This window comes from Coregonus lavaretus (assembly GCF_964263955.1).
Source record: "Coregonus lavaretus genome assembly, chromosome: 20".
Classification (NCBI taxonomy): Eukaryota; Metazoa; Chordata; class Actinopteri; order Salmoniformes; family Salmonidae; genus Coregonus; species Coregonus lavaretus.
The window spans coordinates 40131224-40143788 of NC_140007.1; the positions used below are offsets into that span (position 1 = coordinate 40131224).

Genomic DNA, 12565 nt, shown 5'->3' on the forward strand with positions numbered 1-12565 from the left:
TAGCCCATTTAAGCTTAATATCCTTGTCATCTATCGCCCTCCAGGTTCCCTTGGAGAGTTCATCAATGAGCTTGACGCCTTGATGAGTTCCTTTCCTGAGGATGGCTCACCCCTCACAGTTCTGGGGGATTTCAACCTCCCTACGTCTACATTTGACTCATTTCTCTCTGCCTCCTTCTTTCCACTCCTCTCCTCTTTTGACCTCACCCTCTCACCGTCCCCCCCTACTCACAAGGCAGGCAATACGCTTGACCTCATCTTTACTAGATGCTGTTCTTCTACTAATCTCACTGCAACTCCCCTCCATGTCTCCGACCACTACTTTGTATCCTTTTTTCTCTCCCTCTCCTCCAACACTACTCACTCTGCCCCTACACAGATGGTAATGCGCCGTCGCAACCTTCGCTCTCTCTCTCCCGCTACTCTCTCCTCTTCCATCCTATCATCTCTTCCCTCTGCTCAATCCTTCTCCCTCCAATCTCCTGATTCTGCCTCCTCAACCCTCCTCTCCTCCCTTTCTGCCTCCTTTGACTCTCTATGTCCCCTATCCTCCCGGCCGGCTCGGTCCTCCCCTCCAGCTCCGTGGCTTGATGACTCATTGCGAGCTCACAGAACAGAGCTCCGGGCAGCTGAGCGGAAATGGAAGAAAACTAGACTCCCTGCAGACCTGGCATCTCTTCACTCCCTCCTCTCTACATTTTCTTCATCTGTTTCTGCTGCTAAGGCCACTTTCTACCACTCTAAATTCCAAGCATCCGCCTCTAACCCTAGGAAGCTCTTTGCCACATTCTCCTCCCTGCTGAATCCCCCCCCCCCCCCTCCCTCTCTGTGGATGACTTCGTCAACCATTTTGAAAAGAAGGTTGACGACATCCGATCCTCGTTTGTTAAGTCAAATGACACTGCTGGTCCTGCTCACACTGCCCTACCCTATGCTTTGACTTCTTTCTCCCCTCTCTCTCCAGATAAAATCTTGCGACTTGTGACGGCAGGCCGCCCAACAACCTGCCCGCTTGACCCTATCCCCTCCTCTCTTCTCCAGACCATCTCCGGTGAACTTCTCCCTTACCTCACCTCGCTGATCAACTCATCCTTGACCGCTGGCTATGTCCCTTCCGTCTTCAAGAGAGCGAGAGTTGCACCCCTTCTCAAAAAACCAACACTCGATCCCTCTGAGTATCCCTTCTTTCTTTTCTCTCCAAAACTATTGAGCGTGCCGTCTTTAGCCAACTCTCTTGCTATCTCTCTCAGAATGACCTTCTTGATCCAAACCAGTCAGGTTTCAAGACTGGTCATTCAACTGAGACTGCTCTTCTCTGTGTCACAGAGGCTCTCCGCACTGCTAAAGCTAACTCTCTCTCCTCTGCTCTTGTCCTTTTAGACCTCTCTGCTGCCTTTGATACTGTGAACCATCAGTTCCTCCTCTCCACCCTCTCCGAGCTGGGCATCTCCGGCGCGGCTCACTCTTGGATTGCGTCATACCTGACCGGTCGCTCCTACCAAGTGGCGTGGCGAGAAGCTGTCTCCGCACCACGTGCTCTCACCACTGGTGTCCCCCAGGGCTCAGTTCTAGGCCCTCTCCTATTCTCGCTATACACCAAGTCACTTGGCTCTGTCATATCCTCACATGGCCTCTCCTATCATTGCTACGCTGACGACACACAACTAATCTTCTCCTTTCCCCCTTCTGATAACCAGGTGGCGAATCGCATCTCTGCATGTCTGGCAGACATATCAGTATGGATGACGGATCACCACCTCAAGCTGAATCTCGGCAAGACGGAGCTGCTCTTCCTCCCGGAGAAGGACTGCCCGTTCCATGATCTCGCCATTACGGTTGACAACTCCGTTGTGTCCTCCTCCCAGAGTGCGAAGAGCCTTGGCGTGACCCTGGACAACACCCTGTCGTTCTCCGCTAACATCAAGGCGGTGACCCGATCCTGTAGGTTCATGCTCTACAACATTCGGAGAGTACGACCCTGCCTTACACAGGAAGCGGCACAGGTCCTAATCCAGGCACTTGTCATCTCCCGTCTGGATTACTGCAACTCGCTGTTGGCTGGGCTCCCTGCCTGTGCTATTAAACCCCTACAAGACCATGGTGCTTGCCTACGGAGCTGTGAGGGGAACGGCACCTCCGTACCTTCAGCTCTGATCAGTCCCTACACCCAAACGAGGGGCACTGCGTTCATCCACCTCTGGCCTGCTGGCTCCCCTACCTCTGCGGAAGCATAGTTCCCGCTCAGCCCAGTCAAAACTGTTCGCTGCTCTGGCACCCCAATGGTGGAAGAAGCTCCCTCACGACGCCAGGACAGCGGAGTCACTCCGTAGTACACCACCTTCCGGAGACATTTGAAACCCCTACCTCTTTAAGGAATACCTGGGATAGGATAAAGTAATCCTTCTACCCCCCCCCCCCCACCCTTTACTCCAACCCACCCCCCACCCCACCCCCCCAAAAAAAAAAAAAAAAACATTGTAAAGTGGTTATCCACTGGCTATAAGGTGAATGCACCTATTTGTAAGTCGCTCTGGATAAGAGCATCTGCTAAATGACGTAAATGTAAATGTAATATTGTAATGTACCTAAGCCATGTGGCTCTGAAAAGGCCTATTATACACACAGGAAGGGGAGGAACACACATGCACAAGCACGCACATGCATGAACACAAGCAGCCACGTGCACACACACAAAGACACTCACATGTATGCACACAGCCACACAACCACAGACATGAACTTATGGCCTGAATAAAAGGGACATGACTTATAAGACCTCAATTGTGGGGAAGAGAGAAATTAGGAAATTGAGCCAGAGGCAAACACAAGAAAGCAAGAGTTATGGCAACTCACATTATCGTGTTTAATATAATTTCCATATCTCGCTGTTAGGGTCAAACTCTATAACCACCACTTCATTTTTCATGGTAGAAAGGAGTCGGTTTTCAACACAGGAGGACGGCAGAGACGGGATTGAGAAATATGAGGAGGAGAGAGAGAGAGAGAGATAGAGAGAGAGAGAGAGAGAGAGAGAGAGAGAGAGAGAGAGAGAGAGAGAGAGAGAGAGAGAGAGAGAGAGAGAGAGAGAGAGAGAGAGAGAGAGAGAGAGAGAGAGAGAGAGAGAGAGAGAGAGAGAGAGAGAGAGAGATAGAGAAGAGAGAGATGAGAGAGAGACAGGGCAGTGGAGGCTGCTGAGGGGAAGACACATCACAATAATGTCTGGAACGGAGCAAATGGAATGGCATCAAACACATGGAAACCTGTTGTGTTGTGGAAAACCATGCGTTTGATGTATTTGACACCATTCCACCTATTCTGCTCCAGCCATTACCACAAGCTCTTCCTCCCCAATAAAGGTGCCACCAACATCCTGTGGAGAGAGAGCTAGAGGATATAATGCTGCTGCCACAGGGGGAGAGAGGACATTTACATTTAAGTCATTAAGCAGACGCTCTTATCCAGAGCGACTTACAGTTAGTGAGTGCATACATTATTTTTTAAATGTTTTTTCATACTGGCCCCCCGTTGGATCGAACCCACAACCCTGGTGTTGCAAACGCCATGCTCTACCAACTGAGCTACATCCCTGCAGGCCATTCCCTCCCCTACCCTGGACGACGCTGGGTCAATTGTGCGCCGCCCCATGGGTCTCCCGGTCGCGGCCGGCTACAACAGAGCCTGGATGGACAACGAAGGACATCTGGACACCTGGTCAGACCAAGGAGATGAGTAATGTGAGAGAGCGACAGAAGAGAGAGAGATAGAGAGAGAGAGAGAGAGAGAGAGATGGAGGGCAGAGAGAGAAAGAGAGAGAGTGAAGGAGAGGACGGAAAGAGTATGGGCGTCTGTCTGTGATTAATAAAATGGCTGAAATGAAATCCACACTAACCTGTTTGATTTGGTTTCCATGCAACTTCAGTGGCTATGCTGCAGGGGTTATGGGTCCAATCCCTGATGGCTTATTGGATGATCACATAATAATATGGAGAGAGGTATGGGGGAGAGGTGGAGGAGAAGGAGGAGGTATGATTGAGGGGTGGAGGAGGTACGGGGGAGAGGTGGAGGAGGTATGGGTGAGAGGTGGAAGAGGTATGGGGAGGGGTGGAGGAGGTATGAGGGAGAGGTGAAGGAGGTATGGGGAGAGGTGGAGGACGTGGAGGTGGTGGAGGCGGTAAGCGGGAGTGGCGGAGGAGAAGGAGGAGGTATGATGGAGTGGTGGAGGAGATGGAAGTGGTATTGGAGGGAGAGGTGGAGGAGGTATGGGAGGGAGATGTGGAGGAGGTATGGGGGGAGATGTGGAGGAGGTATGAGAGGGAGAGGTGGAGGAAGCATGGGAGGGAGAGGTGGAAGAGGTATGGGAGGGAGATGTGGAGGAGGTATGGGAGGGAGATGTGGAGGAGCTATGAGAGGGAGAGGTGGAGGAGGCATGGGAGGGAGATAATAATACTAATATAATAATATGCCATTTAGCAGACACTTTTATCCAAAGCAACTTACAGTCATGTGTGCATACATTTTTACGTATGCTAATGAGATGTGGAGGAGGTATGGGAAGGAGAGGTGGAGGAGGTATGGGAGGGAGATGTGGAGGAGGTATGGGAGGGAGAGGTAGAAGAGGTATAAGGGGGAGAGAGGGGATGGGGGAAAGATCTTAGAGCAGGGAGCACGGACCAGCATTAGGAGAGACAATGAGGGAGGTATGGAGGAGAAAGAGATGGGGGGAGAGAGGGGACAGGGGAAAGAGCTCGGGAAGCACAAAGCAGTTATTAAGAGTTTGATGGAGAACATGAGGAACATGTTGGTGTGAACAGTCAGAGGTGGTGAGAGAAAGAGAGAGAGAATTGAACACACATACGCAGATTAAGAGGTAAAAGAGTATTTGAGCAAATTGCCCTGGGGAGGGTGTACTCAGAATCTTGATCTTAAACAACACACAAACAAAAGAGAGAAAGAGATGTGTACAAGCCAACTTCAGGGTCTCTGCGGACCAAACAACTGATGGAGACAGAGGGAGTCGAAGAGAGACAGAAAGCCTAAATAGTCCCAAGCCAAAATACACTGGAGGGTAATTCCCAGCACTCATCACACACCATACATCACTCATCGAGCTCCTTCGTCGCTCCACAGTGCTACGTACATTCAATTCTTACATAAAATCTCTCTATAAACACATTGTTTTATATTCAGTATATAAATTATAAATCACAGGGAACAACTCAAAACTTTCCCACAGAATCTAAACAGTTGGGGAATTAACCCGTCAGTGACATTGTGATTATTAAATGGACAGCAGGGGTCAGTGGGTCTCTGTCCGTTCTGACCGTATGGATGGAAAGACTAAAGGGGTTGGACAGTACCTCTGGTCCAGTACACACTCACGTTGCACAACTGATGTAGCCTACACCACATTTCACACAGCAGTTGTGATACAGCTGATATTTTTGTGATACAATGAAGAGTTTGCCTGCGCAAAAATTATTACACAACCGTTGTGCAGTCTCGACAACGTTCTGTAATAATGTTTGTGCAGAAAAACTGTCCGTTGTGTCAAATGTGTTGTACAATCTGAGTGTATACGGGGCCATGATGAATTGGCTAGGGGTCTCAGTCCTCTCATACTGTAGGGGATGAGGGAACCAGAGGGGCGGAGTGACTGAGATGGTTTAGACAGTACCTTAGTGTAGGGGTCAGGGGTCACTATGATTTCATTTCTTTGACAGGGACAGTGCACATTGATCAACATTTCTGTTAATGTGCCAGATGTAGCAAGCCTGAAAACTGTCATCATAGACCCTCCACCCTTGGGTTGACCCCTAGACCCTATGCCTTATCCTCCCGTTGACCTATACCCTTGCGTTGACCCCTAGATCCTACAGTATGTCCTATGCCCTTGGGTTGACCCCTAGACCCTACAGTACGTCCTATGCCCTTGGGTTGACCCCTAGATCCTACAGTACGTCCTATGCCCTTGGGTTTACCTCTAGACCCTACAGTACGTCCTATGCCCTTGGGTTGACCCCTAGACCCTACAGTACGGCCTATGCCCTTGGGTTTACCCCTAGATCCTACAGTACATCCTATGCCCTTGGGGAGATACATTTACATTTTAGTAATTTAGCAGACGCTCTTATCCAGAGCGACTTACAGGAGCAATTAGGGTTAAGTGCCTTGCTCAAGGGCACATCGAAAGATTTTTCACCTAGTCGGCTCGGGGATTAGAACCAGCGACCTTTCGGTTACTGGCACAACGCTCTTAACCACTAAGCTACCTGCCGCCCCCAGAGATTTTTCTATTATTTATATTTCTCTCTCTGTATTGTTGGGAAGGGCCCGTAAGGAAGCATTCCACTGTTAGCCTACACCTGTTGTTTACCAAGCATGTGACAAACACAATTTGATTGATTTGTTCTGAGAGGATTTGATAGGTGTAACGAACATGATAAATCTAGACCTCTGATAGGCCAGGTGGAATGTTCACCATATTATCATGTTTATACCTATCATAGCCCCTCAGATCTCCACAAGGGCATAGGGCATAGGGCGAAGGGCATAGGACATAGGGCGAAGGGCATAGGACATAGGAGTCGATTTGAGACAGGGCAACATTTATCAATGCCTTCTCTGCTTCTTTGTGTGTGTGTGTGCATGTGCGTGTGTGCATGTCTTTGTGTGTGTATCCTGAATGATAAGCGAACTAGAACATAATGTTCTGGAGGTTATGTTTACCCCATGCCTTGTCTTGACGAAGACTTCCTTTTCACACTTTTTCTGCAGCTCAAAGTGTTTCAAGCCCGTTCCGTTTCCTAAGGCCAAACACAGCTAATTACAGTGTATCAGTCACAGTGATTACACTATGTAATGTTCCTGGTCAAAGAGCTATTAATGGGATGCATATGTTGTTGGAGCAGTGTACTGAAGACATTTCAAGAATGGGAGAGACTAAGCTGACTCTTCTGACCAGAATCCCATTGCCAGCCTGACCAGCCCAAACCTAAAAACCGAATCTTCCCTAACCTTAACCAAAACCCTTTCATAACCTAATTTTAACCAACTCAAAAATTAGGAGTATCGGTTTGCACATCAGCAACACCCCCTTGGTTTATCCCATTAGAATATACAATATATTATCCAAGAACATAGGACACACGTACTGCATCCTCTGTGAGTTGAGGCTGCCATCTAGTGAGCAAATGTCTAACCGCAACTGGCTTCTCCTTGTCCTGTAACATGTAAAACATATACCTACAGTAACATATGACATTTTGAACAAATTCTAAATAAAAGTTTATTAAAACAATGGTCAGATCCTTAAAAACTATCTAAAAATAGTAATAGAATGATCTAGAAACATTTTATCCCTGAGAGAATGAAACTAATCCGAGTTAGAATTCACAGTTGATTGTTATCAGTTTCTTAGAGACTCAATCACGAACAGGCATCTCACTGGCACAGGTAGAATGGGCCTTTCATCTGTTAATAAAGAATTAGCATTTGAATGTGACCACACATATAGACAGACACATGGTCTTTTAAAGTTCAAAATTGATGGCAAGCACTTGTCTTGGAGCATATAGTTTATCATTGCACACATTGGTATACATCACTGATTATATAAATAAAATAACAGTAGTACGGTTTATCCATCCACACGCATGAGGATACAGCAGTGCACATTCCAAGTCATTGTCCAAGTCATTGTGGGTAAAATAACTTATGATAAATCTACTCATGCAAAAAAAACACTGCTGTTGATTAGTTAACATTGTCCTGGGTCCTGATTCTCAACACTTTTCCTAAAGTGTGCCCTTGTACACGCACAACGCTTCCAACAATCCAATGCTTCCAGAGTGGGGGGTTAGGGTTCTGTTGTATCAAACAAACTAACAAAAGGCTTCACAGTAGGATTCTGTCTGTCTATTCACAGGCTCCACAATGCAGGCTGCTCTGAGTAGCACAGCAGACAAGTACAGTACAGTGAACTGACCGTGGTTAATTTAATCCAGCAATCTGTAAAACACACTGTCAAAGGCAGCTGCCAGAACCTGTCATCCAACACCTACAATCATTCAATCAGCCCGAGTCACTCTCCTTCCTTCCCCCCTCCCCTCGTCTGAGTCTCGTCTCTCTCCCGTTCATTTCCTCATTCATTTATTTATTCATCCATTCATCCATCCATCCATCCATTAATTCGGGTCCCCTTTCGCTTTCTGTCGGTCCAGTTGGCCTGATCTAAACAGGCTTTTCCCTTCTCCACCCGATCCCTCCTTTCTTCTGCTGTGGCGGAGGGTGGGAGGAGGTGGAGGAGTAGGGAGGGAGAGATTGTCGAGAGAGAAGCTCCTTGAAGACAGAGTTCATCTGGCGGCAGACCTCCTACGAGATGAAAAGAGAGAGGAGGGGGACAATGATGAAGGGATGAAAAGAGGGAATGAGGGAGGAGGGGGACAATGATGAAGGGAAGAAAAGTGGATAGAGATGTTTTTCTTCGCTGGACTGAGTGGACTCCCTCTAGCGTAGTAGCTTACCTCTTATTATGTAAGCTTAGTGAGTTCAATAATGAGAACAGTAATTGCTACAGCTGCTGCTGCTGGTAATTAGAGAAATAAATGATTTAATATGAGCTTAATGAAAAACATGTCAGACCTTGTCAACCTGAACTGTTATGTCTTCACTGGACGACAGGTCCTGGGCTCTGTGAAAAACAGACAGAGACAGAGAGAGAGATATTTCAGGTCAAGCGCTTTGGTCTATTTAGATCACTACAACATATGACAATGAATGAGTGCTAAAACTACTACCATAACAAGTCAATATACCCTGTGAATAGCAGAGTAGATGTTACTTTAAAAGTTACAGTTACAGTATGGTTTAAAAACTTGGTGGTACATGATACTTCAGTATTAGGTGAAGTATCTGTAACACTTCATTTTAAGGGGTCCTTATTACAGTGTAATAACATGTGTAATTACACTAACAAGTATTGTAGTTCATTGTAATAACTCATGGTTAAACTGTAATAACATGTAACTGTGGTAATTGCAGTCTGTAATTACAGAGGTGAAACAAAGCATTTTTGGCAGCAATTACAGCCTCGAGTCTTCTTGGGTATGATGCTACAAGCTTGCTACACCTGTATTTGGGGAGTTTCTCCCATTCTTCTCTGCAGATCCTCTCAAGTTCTGTCAGGTTGGATGGGGAGCGTCACTGCACAGCTATTTTCAGGTCTCTCTAGAGATGTTCGATAGGGTTCAAGTCCGGGTCTGGCTGGGCCACTCAAGGACATTCAGAGACTTGTCCAGAAGCCACTCCTGCGTTGTCTTGGCTGTGTGCTTAGGGTCGTTGTCCTGTTGGAAGGAGAACCGTCGCCCCAGTCTGAGGTCCTGAGCGCTCTGGAGCAGGTTTTCATCAAGGATCTCTCCGTACTTTGCTCCGTTCATCTTTCCCTCGATCCTGACTAGTCTCCCAGTCCCTGCCGCTGAAAAACATCCCCACAGCATGATACTGCCACAACCATGCTTCACCGTAGGGATGGTGCCAGGTTTCCTCCAGACGTGACGTTTGGCATTCAGGCCAAAGAGTTCAATCTTGGTTTCATCAGACCAGAGAATCTTGTTTCTCATGATCTGAGAGTCCTTTCGGTGCCTTTTGGCAAACTCCAAGCAGGTTGTCATGTGCCTTTCACTGAGAAGTGGCTTCCGTCTGGCCACTCTACCATAAAAGTCTGATTGGTGGAGTGCTGCAGAGATGGCTGTCCTTCTGGAAGGTTCTCCCATCTCCACAGATGAACGCTGGAGCTCTGTCAGAGTGACCATCGGGTTCTTGGTCACCTCCCTGACCAAGGCCCTTCTACCCCGATTGCTCAGTTAGGCCGGGCAGGCCAGCTCTATGAAGAGTCTTGGTGGTTCCAAACTTCTTCCATTTAAGAATGATGGAGGGCATTGTGTTCTTGGGGACCTTCAATGCTGCAGACATTTTTTGGTACCCTTCCCCAGATCTGTGCCTCGACACAATCCTGTCTACCACAGGTGGACTCCAATCAAGTTGTAGAAAAACTCAAGGTTGATCAATGAAAACAATTTCAGGTCCGAATACTTATGTAATATAATGTAATAATACCTTATTCTAAAATGGATTACATTTTAGAAAAAAACATCAATCTACACACAATACTGTAGATTGATGTTTTAAAAAAAGATGTAATCCATTTTAGAATAAGGCTGTAACGTAACAAAATGTGGAAGAAGGGAAGGGGTCTGAATACTTTCCGAATGCACTGTACAATTAGCTAGCTAGCTATCATCAGAGACGGTATATAAACCTTCCTCCAATATCTCTGCTTTCATCAGTACCAAGTTTCTATCAATTAGGGTTTATGCCTATAGGTAGGCATACAGTGCCTTGCAAAAGTATTCATCCCCCTTGGAATTTGTACTATTTTGTTGCATTACAACCTGTAATTTAAGTGGATTTTTATTTGGATTTCATGTAATGGACATACACAAAATAGTCCAAATTGGTTTAGTGAAAAAAATTACTTGTTTAAAAAAATTCTAAAAAATTAATAACGGAAAAGTGGTGCGTGCATATGTATTCACCCCCTTTGCTATGAAGCCCCTAAATAAGATCTGGTGCAACCAATTACCTTCAGAAGTCACATAATTAGTTACATAAAGTCCACATGTGTGCAATCTAAGTGTCACATGATCTCAGTACATACATACATACATACATACATACATACATACATACATACATACATACATACACATATGTTCTGAAAGGCCCCAGAGTCTGCAACACAACTAAGCAAGGGGCACCACCAAGCAAGCGGCAACATGAAGACCAAGGAGCTCTCCAAACAGATCAGGGACAAAGTTGTGGAGAAGTACAGATCAGGGTTGGGTTATAAAAAAATATCAGAAACTTTGAACATCCCACGGAGCACCATTAAATCCATTATTAAAAAATGGAAATATGGCACCACAACAAACCTGCCAAGAGAGGGCCACCCACCAAAACTCATGGACCAGGCAAGGAGGGCATTAATCAGAGAGGCAACAAAGAGACCAAAGATAACCCTGAAGGAGCTGCAAAGCTCCACAGTGGAGATTGGAGTATCTGTCCATAGGACCACTTTAAGCCGTACACTCCACAGAGCTGGGCTTTACAGAAGAGTGGCCAGAAAAAAGCCATTGCTTAAAGAAAAAAAATAAGCAAAACACATTTGGTGTTCGCCAAAAGGAATGTGGGAGACTCCCCAAACATATGGAAGAAGGTACTCTGGTCAGATGAGACTAAAATTGAGCTTTTTTGGCCATCAAGGAAAACGCTATGTCTGGCGCAAACCCAACACCTCTCATCACCCCGAGAACACCATCCCCACAATGAAGCATGGTGGTGGCAGCATCATGCTGTGGGGATGTTTTTCATCAGGGTGACTGGGAAACTGGTCAGAATTGAAGGAATGATGGATGGCGCTAAATACAGGGAAATTCTTGAGGGAAACCTGTTTCAGTCTTCCAGAGATTTGAGACTGGGACGGAGGTTCACCTTCCAGCAGGACAATGACCCTAAGCATACTGCTAAAGCAACTCGAGTGGTTTACGGGGAAACATTTAAATGTCTTGGAATGGCCTAGTCAAAGCCCAGACCTCAATCCAATAGAGAATCTGTGGTATGACTTAAAGATTGCTGTACACCAGTGGAACCCATCCAACTTGAAGGAGCTGGAGCAGTTTTGCCTTGAAGAATGGGGAAAGAATCCCAGTGGCTAGATGTGCCAAGCTTCTAGAGACATACCCCAAGAGACTTGCAGCTGTAATTGCTGCAAAAGGTGGCTCTACAAAGTATTGACTTTGGGGGGGGTGAATAGTTATGCACGCTCAAGTTCTGTTTTTTGTCTTATTTCTTGTTTGTTTCACAATTTTAAAAACATTTGCATCATCAAAGTGGTAGGCATGTTGTGTAAATCGAATGATACAAACCCCCCAAAATCAATTTTAATTCCAGGTTGTACAGCAACAAAATAGGAAAAATGCCAAGGGGGGTGAATACTTTCGCAAGCCACTGTAGCTACCTAGTTGTTGTGTTATCCAGCTAGCGTTATCCTGGTGATTGCTAACACTAATAAGCTAGCTAGCTAGTGTTTACATTGAAAATTAGCTACTAATAGCTGTGTTGACACAAGTAACTAATGTTAATATGCCGGGTGTGTCTCACGTAATACCCTTTCCTTGAGTACCATACGAATACCCTGAAAACAAGGTTCAGGGAAGATAAGACCATCGAGCCCAGCTAGCTTGCTAGCTAGATAACTTTATCTGTCAAGGCATGAAAAGTCTATTCTGTATGTTAACTAAGTTAGCTAGCTAGCTAGCCAGCCAGCCTAGTTGATAGGCCTACCAAAAATGGCAGCTAACGTTTGCCAGCTAGCAAATTATTGTTAGCTTGCTAGCTAACAATAGGCTAGCTAGCTGGCAAATGCTAGCTAACTAGCTAACTACCTATGCTAAATCGTCCAGCACAATTTCTGTATCCAAACAGCAAAACAAATTGCATTGAAAACCTA

The 12565-nt window shown here is 46.2% G+C and overlaps 1 protein-coding gene across 1 annotated transcript in view; it reads right to left on the reverse strand.

Moving 5' to 3' along the window:
- Nucleotides 1–7267: 7267 nt before the first annotated feature.
- Nucleotides 7268–12565, reverse strand: part of LOC311148240 (SLIT-ROBO Rho GTPase-activating protein 3-like) — a 28046-nt gene continuing 22748 nt past the window's right edge. The window contains exons 20-21 of the mRNA XM_084185139.1: nt 8641–8689; nt 7268–8370 (exon numbers count right to left, since the gene is read on the reverse strand). Coding sequence (XP_084041265.1) covers nt 8230–8370; nt 8641–8689 — 190 coding nt within the window. The 3' untranslated portion in view covers nt 7268–8229. The remainder of the gene's footprint in view (nt 8371–8640; nt 8690–12565) is intronic.